The 18,775-nt window shown below is 41.7% G+C and overlaps 1 protein-coding gene and 1 pseudogene across 2 annotated transcripts; one reads left to right on the top strand and one right to left on the bottom strand.

The window, feature by feature from the left end:
- The first annotated feature begins 1,318 nt into the window (after positions 1–1,318).
- LOC111982424 (tensin-4) lies at positions 1,319–15,232 on the top strand. Of its 2 annotated transcripts, none has more exons than XM_024013993.2 (13): positions 1,319–1,423; positions 4,956–5,225; positions 7,186–7,531; positions 7,750–8,084; positions 8,218–8,313; positions 8,566–8,697; positions 9,238–9,330; positions 9,905–9,982; positions 11,750–11,806; positions 13,323–13,494; positions 13,627–13,695; positions 13,875–13,901; positions 14,029–15,232. In XM_024013993.2, the coding sequence occupies exons 2-13, from the start codon at positions 4,967–4,969 to the stop codon at positions 14,159–14,161; spliced, it is 1,797 nt and encodes a 598-aa protein (XP_023869761.1). In that variant the 5' UTR covers positions 1,319–1,423; positions 4,956–4,966; the 3' UTR covers positions 14,162–15,232. The 2 variants fall into 2 exon arrangements, with proteins under 2 accessions (XP_023869761.1, XP_023869760.1); XM_024013992.2 differs by having other exon boundaries at positions 7,171–7,531.
- A 916-nt stretch (positions 15,233–16,148) lies between these two features.
- LOC111982317 (keratin, type I cytoskeletal 18-A-like) overlaps positions 16,149–18,775 on the bottom strand; it is a 37,126-nt pseudogene continuing 34,499 nt past the window's right edge.

Here is an 18,775-nt window from a genome sequence, read left to right as displayed (position 1 = left end):
CAGTGTGGTATAGTATTCTACAGCAGGGGTAGGTAACCCTGGTCCYGGAGTGCCACAGGCACTTCATGTTTTTGGTTTAACTGACCTGGAAGACCAGGTGTGTTGAATTTAGGCACTGAACTGATTAACAGTATACTGCAGTTTACTATAGAATTCTGTAGTAAGTACTGTAGTATTCTATAGTAAACTGTAGTATTTTTTTCATGTGGGAACCCCTACTTCTAGGCTATTTGACATGTTAGATTTCCACCAATTTACAGTACCTTGCTTCAATATGGGTATTTGAAGCCTGTAAGTCTTTATTTGTATAGTCCATCTCTAGATGCTCTACAGACTATCTACAGACTACCAGTAACATTTCAGCTAACTATCTACTAACCCTAACCCTAGCCCTAAAACTTAGCTTAACCCTTACCGTAACCCAGGGTTTCCCAAACTCGGTCCTGGGGACCCCTAAGGGGTGCACATTTAGGTTTTTGCCCTTGAACTACACAGCTGATTCAAATCCTCAACTAATCATCAAGCTTTGATCATTTGAATCAGCTGTGTAGTGTTAGGGCAAAAACCAAAACGTGCACCACTTGGGGTCCCGGGGACCGAGTTGGGGAATCGTTGCCCTAACCCCTATTTTAAACCTAACCCTAACCTTAACCATAACCTTAGCAAGCAGTTGCTTATCAACAGATAGTTTGTTGATAGTATGATCATCTGTAGAGCATCTACAGATGGACAATCCGGACTATCCAAATAAAGTGTGACCTTGAAGGCTTCCACAGGACAAAAGAACATCACATGACATGGTTAATAAATGGTTTGCAWTCAAACTATGGGGTTACAGAGGAGATTAGCAAAAGTCAGACATTGCCAGGCATCGTCTCATTCACCTACTCGTTTCAAAACGGACYTTGGAGAGGTCACTTCCCCAGAAAAGCAAAATGACAATAGGCTATTGTTTGTAATTAAGGGTTTATCCCTTTACATCCTGTCTGAAAGGAAAAGATAAGACTCGTGATAAGTTGGGTTAGACTCGTGCCCTCTTCACGACCGTGTTCTCTAGAACACTACCCCTCCTTTAAATTAAATCACTCATTCTAGTTACAGATGTCTGTAAAATAAAATAAATTCTAAATCTCCATGAATTATATTATATATATTATATATAATTCATATTTCCTGTTGCTGGCTCAAATGAATATCCTACAACTGTATGTGCTTACCAAGTTGATGACATCATCCGACCTAACCCAGCATGTTAGACCTGCAAGCAAGGGCTTGTGAAACAGTGGGCTGACTGGATGACAGTAGGAGGGGTCGGKAGCTACCAATAAAAGCATTCTACTCTTGGATTCATTTACTTTGAAACCTAAGGGATAATATCAACCCCTTTCTTTACACATTGAGAACAAGAGAACAACAAAACCAGGTAAGATACCTCACCTATATTTCAGTATACAGGATCTCATAAATGGGACGGAGGGAGATTACGAATGCATTTTAATTAGAATATGTATAATGTGTTTACTTATACTTCTGCTGTTACACTTTGGGGAAAAAAAGATTTATGCAAGCGAGTATCAAAAAACATTAGTACTGTATCCATCAAGGATAGATMATTGTGTCTTTACAAATGCTAAAGTAGGGATTTTTCAGTAATAGACTTACACTATAGTTCAAAAGTTTGGGGTCACTTAGAAATGTMCTTGTTTTTGAAAGAAAAGCAMWTTTTTTGTCCAWTAAAATAACATAAAAWTGATACGAAATACAGTGTAGACATTGTTAATGTTGTAAATGACTWTTGTAGCTGGAAAYGGCAGWTTTTKWATGGAATATCTACATATCTACATTGGCCAGTCTGAGATATGGCTTTTTGTTTGCAACACCTGCCTAGAAGGYCAGCATCCCGGAGTCGCCTCTTCAATGTTGACATTGAGACTGGTGTTTTGGGGGGACTATTTAATGGAGCTGCCAGTTGAGGACATGTGAGGCTGATAATGGGGCTCTGATAATGGGGCTCTGTACGCCTATGTAGATATTCCATWAAAAATCTGCCGTTTCCAGCTACAATAGTCATTTACAACATTACCAATGTCTACACTGTATTTCTGATCAATTTGATGTTATTTTAATGGACAATTTTATTATATATATTTTTTTTAAACAAGGACATTTCTAAGTGACCCCAAACTTTTGAACGGTAGTGTATATCTATTATTCTTATAAGTATTAAGTGTATCGTGGTGAAGGTGGGTTGGGACCTCATGCACACGCTACCTGCACATACACATAGAGATTGGACGTCCTTCGCAKGGTCGCAATCTAATGCTACAACCTCATGCTACTGCAACTACAGTACRTGTTGCCCTTAAGGCTGATAGAATGTTTTTGAAGTGTGTCACATAAMGGAGAGCCTCAGGCATCAACTTTCCTCACTCTGTCTGGAATGTGKAAATAGTAGGCTACAGTACACTACAGCAACACTAAAGGGGGTCTTTATAAGGCCTCCCGAGTGGCGCAGGGGTCTAAGGCACTGCATCTCAGTGCTAGAGGCCTCACTACAGACCCTGGTTTGATCCCGGGCTGTATCACAACCGGCCGTRATCAGGAGTCCCAAAGGGCGGCGCATAATTGGCCCAGTGTCGTACGGGTTAGTGGAGGATTTGGCCGGGGTAGGCCGTCATTGTAAATAAGAATTTGTTAACTGATTTGCATAGTTAAATAAAGGGTAAATAAAATAGGAAGCAGTTCTTAGATGTAACATCTGYACATCTTKTAATTGCTGTAAATACCAGTGGTAAATCAGGATAGAAAACGTATGGTCTCTGATTGCTGTATCAGCAATGGAAGTGTTGGGGGGACAACAAGAGCTGTGTTGTCATGGCGACTCCCTCTGGCCCTGTGACTCACTGGGTKCCTTGCCCTGTCTGAGACGAGGGGGAGGAGGGGGTAGAGTCTATGATCTCCCTCTTACGCACTACACACCCTTCCTCTGACTGCTTCCTTTATCTCCTCAACTATCACTGTAAGCAAACCTTTCACTTTCACAAGAGATTGCATCATACTTCTAGGTCAAACAGTAAACAGGTCTCATATAATTAAGTATTACTCATATTWAGATGCAGCTCCTTTCACTGGGTTCACAAAGAGTTGACCTTTGTTGACAATACTATCAACAATACAATGAARGTYTGTGGAGGGTTCTTATAGTWCAYGGGACAGCTGCAAGTCTATTGAGASTGGGAACCRCTGGGTGGAGTCCACACATAATGTGGAAGAGTGATATTTGAACTTATTTGACTCAAGATGACATTGTGTCAAGATAACAATGTGTGTGAGTCCAATGAAAAAGGAATATGTTGTGAATCCTAAAGCAAACGTGTAAATCATCTACTGTACCACGTCTGAACTTTTAGTACTGAGCCTTCTACTTGGGTTCTGTCAAATTGCAATGTCCTTCAACTGACAGCTTTTTCTTAGTCGGCAACTCTGGTTGAAATTACGTTCCTTACAACCAGACAGTTTTAATAACTTTTCCCCTCTGGGTTACTTAACATTTTTATCTGTAATGTAGATTTGTATACATACATGTACATTTTAGCAAAGTGTAAATATAACTTGTACAGTAGCAGGGTCAAGTGTAGGGTAGGCACATCTGTCCTATTTAGGTCAGTTCGGACACAGTGCAATAACCGCCATTCATCCCATTGACACACTAATGTTAGCGATCTCGCCTGTGCTAATCAAATCAAATCAAAGTTTAATATGGGATGTGGGAACAAATCCAATTAACAACCCAAAAAGCACTGTAACAGTAATCCAAATTCCATTTATATGTACAGTACCTGTCAAAGTTTGGACACACTTACTCATTCCAGGGTTTTTCTTAATTTTTTTAACTATTTTCTACATTGTAGAACAATAGTGAAGACATCAAAACTATGAAATAACACATATGAAACCAACAAAGTGTTAAACAAATCAGAATATATTTTCTATTGAGATTCTTCAAATAGCAACCCTTTGTCTTGATGACAGCTGTGCACACTCTTGGCATTCTCTCAACCAGCTTCATGAGGTAGTCACCTGGAATGCATTTCAATTAACAGGTGTGCCTTAATTTGAGGAATTTCTTTCCTTCTTGATGTGTTTGAGCCAATCAGTTGTGTTTGGACAAGGTAGGGGTGATATACAGAAATAGCCATATTTGGTAGTCCATATTATGGCAAGAACAGCTCAAAAACGCAAAGAAAACGACAGTCCATCATTACTTTAAGACATGAAGGTCAGTCAAGTGCAGTCGCAAAAACCATCAAGTGCTATGATGAAACTGGCTCTCATGAGTACCGCCACAGGAAAGGAAGACCCATATTTAGCTCTACAGTTCAAGTAACAGACACATCTCAACATCAACTGTTCAGAGGAGACTGCGTGAATAAGGCCTTCATGGTGAATTGCTGCAAGGAAACCACTACTAAAGAACACCAATAAGAAGAAGAGACTTTCTTGGGCCAATTGAGATGGTTTGGGATCAGTTGGACCACAGAGTGAAGGAAAAGCAGCCAAGAGGTGCTCAGCATATGTGGGAACTCCTTCAAGACTGTTGGAAAATCATTTCCAGGTGAAGCTGGTTGATAGAATGCCAAGTGTGCAAAGCTGTCAAGACAAAGGGTGGCTACTTTGAAGAATTTCAAATGTAAATTATATTTTGATTTGTTTAACACTTTTTTGCTTACTACATGATTCCATATGTGTTTTTTCATAGTTTGATGTTTTCACTATTATTCTACAATGTAGATAATAGTAAAAATAAAGAAAAACCCTTGAATGAGTAGGTGTGTCCAAATTTCTGACTGGTACTGTATATGCACCGGATGAATTTACACAATAAGTACTAAGAATGATATTTACAGCAATAGATATATTAGAGTGAGTTAATCCTACTGGTGTGTCTGTTTCAGAGATTTACGTGATGCCTATAGCTGGAGCCATGTCCCACATAATACCCAATCACATTCTGAGGGTGGGTCAGAGTACCTGCCTGGACTCCGGTCATGTGGCGGCTCTGGGGTGCAGTCCGAGCGCCATGATGGACCCCAACGGGAGTTGCAGTGAACAGGATGACCTGGACATCTCCCTAGATAACCTGAACCAGCTCATTCTGGAACTGGACCCCACGTTTGAGCCCATGCACTTCAACAAGAGGTCCCAGTCCAGCAGCCTCCACAMAGGTAGGACAATGAGTGAGAGGGCATATAGAGCCCAATATTTATTCATATGCTATAATATAGGCCTATTTACTTTCTACAGTACAAACTCACGTGCTTTATTTAAACTGTAGTTTATCTACATATATTTTTTGTCAGGAGGCCTACGCCTACGGAATTACTTTCCGTCATTCAATTCAACAGTTTTGAAAATGGAAAAATGTCCAACTTAGTCAACGAAAGGGTTCAGACCTAGGGTACTTTTCCRTCRTAAAACATGGCTAGAAACATCTGCAGTTACRTWGGCTGGAGACCAAGCCTGAGAACCTTGAATAACAACTTCCATTGTGCCCCATTCATGGCCCGGGGCTATGTAAAAATCCACCCATTAATTTCACATCAGTTTAATGATACAAAATAGAGTACATTTGTCTGGGGTTACTGCCCAGACCAAAAAACATACCACACTCAGAACATCTGAGGCAGACACACAGTGGTGCTTTAAATACAGCCAACCTTTAACAGTCCCTATCTGACATGGTCTGAACAACTGAAAAACAGAARTGAGCACAATTCCATATATAGAAGTATTCATTCTTAGAAAWCCAAAGAATAAATGGCGTGGGATGTAGTGAATGAGGTCACAGTAATTGTGATGGATATAGTTACTGTTACTACCTACTCATCAACAGATCTCCCCCTTGGTACTAGTCACCGTTCCACGTTAACGCTAGTCACTACATAACAGTGACCCGCCCGTCTCACTCACCCTGACCACAGGACACCTCACCTCAGTGGCATGGGGCAACAGACTCATCTATTTCAATAGGTTCCCGTCGTTACTGACAGGCGGGTAGATCATACAGTCAACCAGAATTTTTGCGGGGACAAGTTGAAACTTCTCTAGGAAATTCTCCATGGCAAARTACTGCATTCTCACCCTCACAGCAGGAACACAGTGTTTGCTTGGTGTACTTGAATAGGGAGGGTTGGGACTCACTTGAACAAGTAAAAGCCTGCATGACGTGAAGGAATTTCAACCTTCAGTCTTTAGCCTCCCAGGAAAACACTTGTGTGTACTGTATAAACTACTGTAAACTGTATATATACACTGAGTATACAAAACATTACGAACACCTKCTCTTTCCATGACATAGACTGACCAGGTGAATCCAGATGAAAGCTATGATCCCTTATCGATGGCACTGGTTAAGAATGGTCCACCACCCAAAGGACATCCAGCCAACTTGACACAACTGTGGGAAGCATTGGAGTCAACATGGGCCAGCATCCCTGTGGAACCCTTYCGATGCCTTGTAGTCCATGCCCCGATGAATTGAGGCTGTTCTGAGGGCAAAAGGGGGGTACAACTCAATACTAGGAAGATGTTTTTAATGTCTGGTATACTCAGTGTAGTATTGACATAATAAAGCCACGCCCATCTAATACAGACACAAAGCCATAGGAGGGAAAGGAATGGGATGTATGAGTGTGTACACGTATGAGATTAAACGAGTCTCCACAATCTGCTCTGACTGTAGAGTATGCGGCACTTGAAAAGGCAATACATTTTATCTGTAACAGCACGCAATGGATATGATTTTTGACCAAAGGAAAACAACTATTTCAACACTTCTCATTCATATTATGGGGAAGGAAACGTTAAAGACCATCCAACTTTGAATGTGTGTGATCACTTCTCGTAAGTGACTGTATGTTAGAAATCCGAAGAATTGTGTGACTGATTGCTCGCCGAATAGGGAAGTTCAGTTCATTCACTGGTTAAGCAACTGAACATACCTTTCTCACGCTTCTCTTCGTTTGTTCTTCCTCTCTCCTCTGAGATAACACAACATTAACAATATAAGAAATTGCATAGACCTAGTAGGTTTTCMATTCCCTTTATCCATTTGATATTTAGCACCATTTGCTCCAACTTCCTCTGGCGTTCTCCCTCTCTCCTCTCCAGATGACTTCTCTCCAGATGAAGACGTCTCCAACTGTGTGCTGGTCCCCAGAAGCTGTTCTCCAAGGAACATCTCCACCTCCTTCTCCCCCGTCTCCCCCTCCTGCAGCATTCCCATCCCCCTGTCCTCTGCTTCTGGCTCCAGGTGCAGCCCCCAAAGCTCCCTGGTGTTCTCTGATGCCTCCTCTCGCCCCCCACTGCCGTGTGGAAGTGTCGTCCGCCGGCGGCTGCCCTCAACGCAGGGAGGCGAGGTGGGCATGTGTTCATCCCCGGTTACCCTGCGCATGTCACACTCTCACAGGAACAGTGCCGTCTCGATGATCTCCACGTCGCCCGGCTCAGAAACCAGTTACATGATGGGCAGGTCAGACTCCTTCACACTCTGTTAATACATGCTTTTGGAAATGACTTTAATATCTGAGTTTGATGCAAAGATAATGGCAAGTTAGACCAGTCATGACTCCACAGAGCAACACTAACTTGGGTTGTCACAGATTGACACTTGAAAGCTCAATCAATCCTCTGTCTGGACTCCACAGGGCCGTAAACACATTCTCTCTTCAACTCATCTCTCTTCCACAGCTATCAGTCCTTGCTCAGTGACAGTGAAGGCGACAGCCCCGAGTCTCTACTCCTCTACCGCACATCCAGCTCCTACAGCGACGTGTCCAGGTCCTCGACCAGGCCGTTCACCAACAAGCCCTCGCCGACCGGCCCATCACCACTCGGCCACTTCCAGGGGATCCACAGCAGCCCTGCCTCCCTGGCCGGTTCCCTGACAGACATCCCTGTGGTGTTGGTCAACGGAGCTCCAGAGCGGGAGCTCAGCCCCCAGTCACCTCCAGAGGCAATGGTCCCAGACATACAGATCAAGCAGAGGCCCAGCTCCAGGCCATCGTCGCCATCTCCCTCTCACTGTGAGTCCTGATGATGATGATCCTTGTCAATCCGTTTAAAATCTAAAATCTCAGTCCAGTGCCCTCTGCTGGGAAAGGGTTTGCGCGTATTCAATAATAAAAGCATGTGCATTTTATTTTCATGGTCCCTCAGCTTTACAAGGCCATTTCCAAGGCAACCAGCACTCCATGAAGTTTGTCATGGACACCTCTCAGTTCTGGTTCCGCCCACACATCAACAGAGTTCAGGGTAAGCATTTTGAGAAGAAATGGGGAGCCGATATATTTGGCAACAACTGTATGTACATTGTTGCATTTTATGTTCTTTATTAAGTTTTAAAGACGCAAAGCAAATGTATGTTTAAACAGAAAACAAAAGCTTATCTTAGACTAAAATGAATTATTTTATTAACACTTGGTCTACAACAGTGACAAACAATGGTGACTATGGGGAAAGCCCTGCACTATCTGAGCTGTATCTGTGGTACCTGTGTGATTGTAGCTGAGGCCATAGTGATAGATAAGGAGCCGGGGACCTTCGTGGTGAGAGACAGCACGTCCTTCAGAGGCTCCTTTGGGCTGGCTATGAAGGTGGACCAGGTGCCTGTCAATAAATCCCCTACTGGCCAACCAGGTAAACAATCCTGACGTCCTTCTCACCATTCAACACTGCTGCTCAGAATAAACACACACACACACCACATCACACAGTCCAATAAACAGAGTATACACAACTAAAGCACACTAAATGCCAGGATCAACACCAGTGTGTCTTGAAAAGACCTGATAGGTATTACCTAACTCTCTCTGCTGCTAACATGAGTGGGAATGTCGGTCTGTGTTGATCCTGAAATCTGTGGTGCAACCGGAGGCCACTCATTACTCATAATGTCTACCTCTGTGGCAGTGCAAACACTCAATAGTATTTGATTACCCGGAATGTTATTATGGTGTTTAAATCCTGGCTTCGTATATATATCAGTAGTAACTATTATCAATGTTACACTATTATCACAACACCACATCATCAACGATACCACAGTCACAGTAGAATCAAAGCCATCTGTCCATATGTTATCTAACTGTCATATCTAGTATCAGATTCGTTTTCAGTAAATACTACACTGCCTATCTGCCTTGTCTCTTTTACTGACTCTTGGCTTCTTTATTGTAGCGGAGGGCAGCTCAGATCTCGTGAGGCACTTTCTCATTGAATCGTCGGCCAAGGGCGTCCGTATCAAGGGTTCCTCACACGAACCATACTTCGGTAAGAAGTAGGCTACGTCAACTTTGTTCATTCATAGTGTGACAATCTATCAATCCCACACTTCTTTGACAGTTTGCTCATTCATGGTAAACAATCTTGATAAAAAGGCCCACACCCTGGTTTAGGAGAAGCATGAATCACAAGACTTGAGTCAGCCATGTCTGGTCTGTGTCCTGAAAACTGGGAGGCGGAGGGATGGAGACGTTTTCTTTTCAGGGCTTTGAGAGATGTGGGCTTCTATCCTATGTCCTGTAAGAAAGAATGAAAGTAGATGAGATTTATATTGGCTGTACCGCAACTCAAACAATCACWCTATAGAAAAACAACAGTTGAGTCTGATTGTGATAATCTATGCAGATCTCAAACACATTTGTGATGTTGAGGTTGCTTTGTCGTTGCCTTGGATCCTCAAGGCTACTCTGGTGCAGGGACGCAATGCCATGACTCAGAAAGAACACCCATGCCCTCTTGTGGACATTCCTTGAAACAACATGAATACTTTATCATTTGATATGCACATTCAACCACTTTAAGTTAAAACAATTGGACTGTTTTTTTTTTWATCCCCTTGCAGGTAGTCTGTCTGCCCTGGTCTTCCAACACACCGTCACTGCATATGCCCTACCCTGCAAACTTCTGCTCCAGTCACATGGTATGCTATAATACTTTAACGAATAGCCTAAATCTATTAGGCAACAAGCCACAGATGATGTTTACATACATTTTATGATRATGTGAATAATAGCATATTCCACATATAAGACAACCTTTTTATTTCTTAACCAGGCAATTAAATAGTACAGTTGAAGTCAGAAGTTTACATACACTTAGGTTGGAGTTTAAAACTAGTTTTTCAACCACTCCACAAATTTCTTGTTAACAAACTATCGTTTTGGCAAGTCGGTTAGGACATCTACTTTGTGCATGAAACAAGTAACTTTTCCAACAATTGCTTACAGACAGATTATTTCACTTATAATTCAATGTATCACAATTCCAGTGAGTCAGAAGTTTACATACACCAAGTTGACTTTGTCTTTAAACAGCTTGGAAAATTCCAGAAAATCAAATGACTCATTTGAGTCAATTGGAGGTGTACCTGTGGCTGTATTTCAAGGCCTACCTTTAAACTCAGTGCCTCTTTGCTTGACATCATGGGAAAATCAAAAGAAATCAGCCAAGACCTCAGAAAATAAATTGTAACCTCCGCAAGTCTGGTTCATCCTTGGGAGCAATTTCCAAATGCCTGAAGGTACCAGGTTCATCTGTACAAACAATAGTAAGCAAGTATAAACACCATGGGACCACACAGCCGTCATACCGCTCAGGAAGGAGACTCGTTCTGTCTCCTARAGATGAACGTACTTTGGTGCGAAAAGTGCAAATCAATCCCAGAACAACAGCAAAGAACATTGTGAAGATGCTGGAGGAAACGGGTACAAAATAATCTATATCCACAGTAAAACGAGTCCTATATCGACATAACCTGAAAGGCTGCTCAGCAAGGAAGAAGCCACTGTTCCAAAACCGCCATAAAGCCAGATTACAGTTTGCAACTGCACATGGGAACAAAGATTGTACTTTTTGGAGAAATGTCCTCTGGTCTGATGAAACAAAAATAGAACTGTTTGGCCATAATGATCACCGTTATGTTAGGAGGAAAAAGGGGGAGGCTTGCAAGCCAAAGAACATCATCCCAAACGTGAAGCACGGGGGTGGCGGCATCATGTTGTGGGAGTGCTATGCTGCAGGAGGGACTGGTGCACTTCACAAAATAGATGGCATCATGAAGAAGAACAATTATGTGGATATATTGAAGCAAAATCTCAAGACATCAGTCAGGAAGTTAAAGCTTGGTCACAAATGGGTCTTCCAAATGGACAATGACCCCAAGCATACTTCCAAAKTTGTGGCAAAATGGCTTAAGGACAACAAAGTCAAGGTATTGGAGTGGCCATCACAAAGCCCTGACCTCAATCCTATAGAACATTTGTGGGCAGAACTGAAAAAGCGTGTGCGAGCAAGGAGGGCTACAAACCCGACTCAGTTACACCAGCTCTGTCAGGAGGAATGGGCCAAAATTCACCCAACTTATTGTGGGAAGCTTGTGGAAGGCTAGCCGAAACGTTTGACCCAAGTTAAACAATTCAAAGGCAATGCTACCAAATACTAATTGAGTGTATGTAAACTTCTGACCCAGTGGGAATGTGATGAAAGAAATAAAAGCTGAAATAAATCATTCTCTCTACTATTATTCTGACATTTCACATTCTTAAAATAAAGTGGTGATCCTAACTGACCTAAGACAGGGAGTTTCTACTAGGGTTAAATGTCATGAATTGTGAAAAACTGAGTTTAAATGTATTCGGCTAAGGTGTATGTAAACTTGCGACTTCAACTGTATCTGTTTGGTCTACAGATCTGAACAAAGGACAGGAGGGAACAAGGTCAGCACCAGAAGACAAGACCAAGACAGGTGAGAATTGTGCACCCACCGTTCATCATTAGGTTATCSAGTTGTGGTATCAATTCGCCAATCAGCTAGATAGTTTTATATTATTCTGTCTCTAAGGAATAACATGCAACAACATCATATTTCATGAACATGTTTGGAAGGCCTTAATGGTGACTGGCTAGAGAAGTATTCCAAGCTAGCTAGCTATAGTAGCCAGCATTTCATTGTAATATTAGTGGCTTACCTGAGTAAACTTGCCCTTACAAAAAAATATTGCAGTTTTGATACAGCAGTAAAAGTACAGTAAATGCAATTGACTGGTATTTTAGCAGAAAAAATTGCAGCATACTGCAGTTATACAGAGTGCTGTACTCTGACTGCACATTTTTTCCGTAAAGGATGAAAACTGCTGCATTGGTTATCTTGAACTTGTTACAGTTCAACTATAAGTTAGTTTCCCGTAATATACTTTTGGAACATATTTAAATATTTACAAAGTCAGCGAACRGCATCTTCAGGTAAGCCGTGCAGAGATTCCCTAAAAACACGCCAMTTTGATATAGCTACTACTTGTGTGTAGTTTGTTAGGAGAATTAGGTTAGCGAAAATGCTTTCCTAACCTGYTACAAAAAGTCACTTGAATCGWAGTGGCATGTTTTTTAGGGATTCCAAAGCAGTGCATGCCAAGAAAGCTCAAAGGTGAGGTGATCACCTGACCCCTCGTGACTCCTGCCAAGTATCTGGATCATCGCAGTATTCTTGATACAGCCAGAGATTTGGATATTGACGAAATATCTATSTATTCGTCTCGGCAATTGGATTCGTTGTCCACAGAGCGGAATGGCGCGCTGTCAAGCTTCCACATATTCCTCTATTTGGATTGGTGGATACATTTAGTTATTTAAATACTAYTTTGAATATTCGATGAGGGGTGTTGACGTCAACCGCCYGTGTTCAAWGGAGAGTACGATTCTATGCAAGCCTAACAATATGCATAGACCGTCTCGAATTTCAACAGGGACAACTCTGATATAACGTTTTCTCAAAGTTGCCAGGATGTCACGTGAATAACAGTTATATCAGTACACTCGTAACAACCTAAACATGATGAAACTTATATCAGATCAAATAAGCCTCACGTATCAAAATAGCAATTCATGTTTATCTTGACTAAATTCAACACTCTCTCATTGCCACCCATACAAAAACTCCTCACCTGCTTATTAATTAGGAATCTGCTTAACGTGGACAGATTTTATACAGTGCGGTATGAGTGCAACACAAGCTACAACAATGTTGCAACTTCTTGCATTAAATCAATTATGCTRCATTATAAACAGTCATAGTAGATTACATTGCACACAGCATTTGGACTCCTATAATATTTAGGGAATGAMTGGTAAGTGTAGAAATCTGCAGTACAATGTAGTGGTTGTCCTCCTCTCCTGCATGCCGCAGTAGACAGCTGTGATCAAAAGCACCACACTGGTTTCTCTTCTCTCAAATGAATTCATGATCTTCCTTGTCTTCTCCCTAGCTTGCAATTTCCTCTACCTGAGTGCAATCCCCACTGAGATGTTGACAGGGCCGTGTGCTGTACAAAAGGCTGTGTCCTCCACCTTCACGATGGACCTGAGCACCATCACACCCACCATAGTCAACCTGAAGGTGTCACCCAAAGGTGTCACTTTGACAGACATCCAGAGAAAGTAAGAAAACGATGGAGTTTTTCTGAATTACATTTTCTTTTGAGTGTTCAATGACTCTACAGCTGATGATGGTAATGACTTGTGAGACCTTTCCTAATTAAATTAAATCCGATGAATGTGTGTTCCCATTAGACTTTTCTTCAGACGTCATTACCCTGCACACATGCTCAGCTACAGTGGTGAAGATCCAGACAAGAGACTGTGAGTTGATTCTTTCAAAAGCTTGTGTTTCAGGGCCCTGAGTTTTTCCTRGKAAGGTCATGTGGTCAGGAAAAACATGGGGCCTACAAATCAGAAATAAAGTCCACTCTGATTGGACTGTTTCCCTGTCCATTTTAAACATCGTTTTAATCTCTAAATTCTACCACTTATCTTCACAGGTGGCACAAGAGTTCCAAACCAGCAAGGTAATGTTATTCATTATTAGATAGCTTCAGCATGCATTTGCCCATATTATAATAGGTATAATTTGTGAATGAAAGCTAACAACAATGTAGGCTAATATCCAACTTTGATTCTTTTTTTCCCCTCCAGGATATTTGGTATAGTGGCAAAGGGCACTGAAGCGGGTATGGAGAATGTGTGCCACGTCTTCGCAGAATACGACCCTCTTCAGCCCTGTAATCCGACGATTGAGTTGACACAGGGCATAATTTTCAAACCATAACCTCACTCTGTCCAGWATGGGAAGGTGAGATAAGACAATATCACCAGACTGGATGTTGGAAGCTCTTTAAATCACTTCCGTCAACGAGGGCGCCCAGAGCCAGACCTGATACAGATACTCTGATGTGTCAATTCTCTGCCCGTGTATGCAGGTTCGAGATCCGATTTAAAAGTACGCAGAAATGAATAGGGCCTGATTTTTTGGGGGGATAAAAACAACAACATTTTAATAAAAAATAAATCCACTGAGTAAATCTAACATCCCGATTCTCGAGCTGCAACACACATGTACGGAGTTTGTGTCAACAGACATGGAGATTAATGCATAATTTCCCGACGAAGCTACCCCGTGTCTGCCCCACCTCCTGTTTGTTGTGATGCTGGGTTTGCCGACTGTCAGCTGCACGTAAACACATGGACAAATCCCTTTTCGACTSCGTGTGTTGTAGAAAGGTAAACACTAATTGTTTCAAGTAAACGTTAGTGAACATAARATGGACATTCAGTGGGTTCTAAAGTGCCAGCGTTTGCTAGTGAAAGAAATKAAATGCATATATGAAATATAACTGGTCGCATTTGTGCGAGTGTGATATACATTTAATTCTGCGTCMCATTAGTTGTATTTTCCGCGCAACATTACGGCATTAGCCTATTGCTAGAGTAACCTAGTGGTTAGAGCGTTGGACTAGTAACMGMAAGGTTGCAAGTTCGTAATCCCCGTGCTGACAAGGTACAAATCTGCCGTTCTGCCCCTGAACAAGGCATTTAACCCACTGTTCCTAGGCCGTCATTGAAAATAAGAATTTGTTCTTAACTGACCTGCCTAGTTAAATAAAATAAAGGTAAATAAATTACGGGGGTCACGCAACCTGATAGTCTGTAACTGTAAKTATGATCCACGTCACAAAAAGCATCACAAAAGTATAATCAGAAATAAATATAAACATCTTGGCATTAAATGGAGTCGGGAGTTTAGAAGACTGCGCGATGAAGAATGAATGAGTGTCCGGTATTAGCTATAGAGGCAATGCTTCTAAAATGCCTTTGCACTAGATTTGAGATTTTATCAATTTTGAAAATCCAAATGATGTATGCAGCTGCAAAGAAATACAATAGGCACCTTCACACAGACAGATTGCCAACAACAACCATTGAGCAGAGTCTGGTCAACATGCGCAAAGATCAGGCCTGGAGAGAAATCGGCTGTGGTGCTGGGGACATTGGTCGTATTCCACAGCAATGCAGACTGCGAACGAATATTCAGTCTCGTTTCCAATAACAAAACCCAGTACAGAGTCTCCCTCAGTACAGACATGCTGAGTGCCCTCGTCACCAAGGTTTCAATGATTGCCAGTGGAACTGTTTGTCACAGAGAAGTCTACCCTGATCCCTCCTATTGGCAATGTCAGCGATATCTTCGTTAGAAGAGTGTTTCAGCCCATGTGTAATTCTAAATCTGCAGGGACAAATTCTAACTTGAGATCCATGTGTCACTTGCATTTTGGCACAACTCTCCCATTTACACTAATGSATGAGAAAATGCGATTTATGGGCATGCAAGTTAGAATTGGGCCCTAATATGGGTAATTTGATTATGTATAGCCTATTGCTATGCTTCATGACAATAATTATATTTTTTCCTGCACTAACATTATCATATCTATTTTGTCAGATGTTGTATATTATTGTGTATTGAATACAAAACGTATCTATTTCATATTTTGTCATATTTATTTTATATTTAGGATAATAATGAACTTAGTGACAAGAATGTTTGTGTCTTGTCCCGTAATGGATCTTTAATATCCCTGCAGGCTGCACCCATACCCCAAACACATAYCTGCCAAATACATTAAAGAATCTTGAAATACATGAAATAATATGACTCTGTGGAAATACATTATCTCTGAAAAATGTGCAGCATTCGTACAAAAACCCATGACTAGAGAAATATACTGTTCTATATTTATAAAAAACCCCACTGAAGACAGCGTTTTTGGTGTTTTATTTAAATGAATACATTGTTAGATAAAAGCGTAATTCTTCATTCTAAAGTTAAAGAGCTCCAAAAACGAAAAGATTTAGTCCCAAGTACTCCACGAAGCAGAGCAAATCAAGCGCATGAAGAACTGCATAGAAGATCATTGTTTTTAACATTTGTACACATGAAGAAACCAACTGCAATGCACAATGGTATTATCTTCGCGTCATATATTTGGTGCCAACTCAAAAACATAGCAAAAAATAAAAATAAAGATATTGTCTTATAGAGTGTAATCAGTCATATAGATATGATGTATACGACACAACAATACCAWAATAAAGCATTCGGGATACTGTAGAGCAACTATTTACAAATACCGGCCCCTGCTGGCTAAACCAGGGTATATCTCTGCGATACAAGAGGAGGGTTAGATTAGAAAAGGGCTCTCCGTCTCCAACCCTTGGAGAGCTTCCGTCCTGTAGGTTTTCGCTCATATCCTAATCTAGCGCAMCTGATTCTAATAATTAGCTGGTTGATAAACTGAATCAGGTTAGTTACAACTGGGGTTGAAACGAAAACCTACAGGAGGGTTGCTCTCCAGGAAGAAGCCTCACTGCAATTTCGGGTCACAGTGAGCAGTGTGGGGGGAAATAAATAGCTAATTTGTTTTACTGTACATTTCTAACTTCGTTGCTTTGTTTTGGCTTTGTCCATATATAGATAATATATAGACTACAGTTGATTTACAGCATTATAAGGAAAAAGCCCAAAGTACAGGYTTCAGCCATAGGCAAACTGTCAGTGCTGGGTTGATCCATGACTGCATAGCAAAACCATTCGCATTTTACACACAGCGAGCGGAGAAGAAAACAACCACCCTTAAATAGTCCACAGTAGAATGCCCCACAACTCTGATGGCTCAGCCTTTTCCCATGTTTATATTTTTCACCACCTGTATAAAGTGTTAGTTGTTACCGAGGGATGGTTGGATTATACATTTGTTAAATGTGGTGACTACAGTGAGTACTATATACTGGTATCATGTATTATTGACCACAGGGGAAATCTCTTGAACATGGCATTTAGTCACATTTGCCTTGGATGGCAACWTCGTAAGTAGGCAATATGACTCTACTTTTACACATGATTAAGAAATGCTGATATATCAAATGAAACACACATTAACCCCTCATGTACATGGTCTTCTGTGGATGGTTTGGTCATGGGGGTTGCAAAATGGCTGCTGGTAATGCTTATGTCACAATGATGATTGTGGGTGATAGTGGAGTTGCAGGAACTTTGATGGCATAACAATACCACTCTGGTCAATGGCTAGGTTCAAAATRTACAGGTTAGTACAAGAGGATTCTAATTTAGCAATAAGGCCCGAGGAGGTATGGTATATGGCCAATATACAGCGGCTAAGGGCTGTTCTTATGCGCAACGCAGAGTGCCTGGWCACAGCCCTTAGCCGTGGTATATTGGCATATACCACAAACCCTGAGGTGCCTTATTGCAATTATAAACTGGTTACCAATGTAATTAGAGCAGTAAAAACAAATGTTTTCATACCCGTGGTATATGGTCTGATATACCACAGCTGTCAGCCAATCAGCATTCAGGGCTCGAAACACCAGTTTATAATATTTCATAACTCTTTGCAATTCATGGGACCAGTGTTGCTAGTTAGCAATGGCGCTAATAGTTATTAATGGACCTGGTCGGTCCCATGAATGTGTTAATTTTTTGAACGCTTCCGCATGGAATGTCTTAATTGTCTTAACCTTCCCATCTTCAGCCTAGGTCAATGGGAAGCAATGGTGAWATCACTGTCAAGGGTAGGGATGCTGTTGCCAGATCACAACATTTATGAGGGAGGCAATTCAATGATGATATCACCCATCAATGATGGGTATACTGTTGCCTCGACTATACTGTTGCCTCGACATTTGCCGCGATGGTGGGGATACTGCGGGACCTCTTCATCACCAGGCGGACCTCCACGTCGGGCAGGCTGTCCTGCTTGGTCTGGGCGCAGCCCTCGTCTGCCACCGCCATGTGCAGGTCGAATCGTAGCGACACCGACTTCTTCCGCAGCTTGGGGTTCCCCTTGAAGAAGGAGCCCTCCCACTGCTTAATCACCTTGTCAATCCTGTCCGTCCTGGGGGGGGGGGGAAACAATGGTTGGGGAAACAATGGGTTCGGTTTTAAAATGCAATAGATGCTAGACTACAACTAGACATGTAGACTACATGTATATAAACAATCAAACAAACCATCCTTTACAAAGCTGGTGTTGTGAGTTGTACCCTGGCCACAGTAAACCTGGGGTAAATTGTAATACGGTATCTCTAACTGATGATTAGTCCTATATGATTGTATGGGTGGGACTTTTACAGGTATAGGTATAAGTCAGAGAACCCTTCCCAAACACACACAAGGATTGTACATACCTCGTTAACAGTTAATTGTGATAATGATCTAATTCAGAGTCAAGGAAAGTTTACGAGATGACACGGTTAGTAAAACAACTGGGCGACGAAGACTCTGAAAGCAAAAATATGTATGCGGCCATCCCGGCCCATCCCGGTTGGTACGGTGTGTGGTTTTAACACCAGATGTGTGCACAAA

This window comes from Salvelinus sp. IW2-2015, linkage group LG21, assembly GCF_002910315.2.
Source record: "Salvelinus sp. IW2-2015 linkage group LG21, ASM291031v2, whole genome shotgun sequence".
NCBI lineage: Eukaryota > Metazoa > Chordata > Actinopteri > Salmoniformes > Salmonidae > Salvelinus > Salvelinus sp. IW2-2015.
This window is presented reverse-complemented; position numbering and strand designations above follow the sequence as displayed.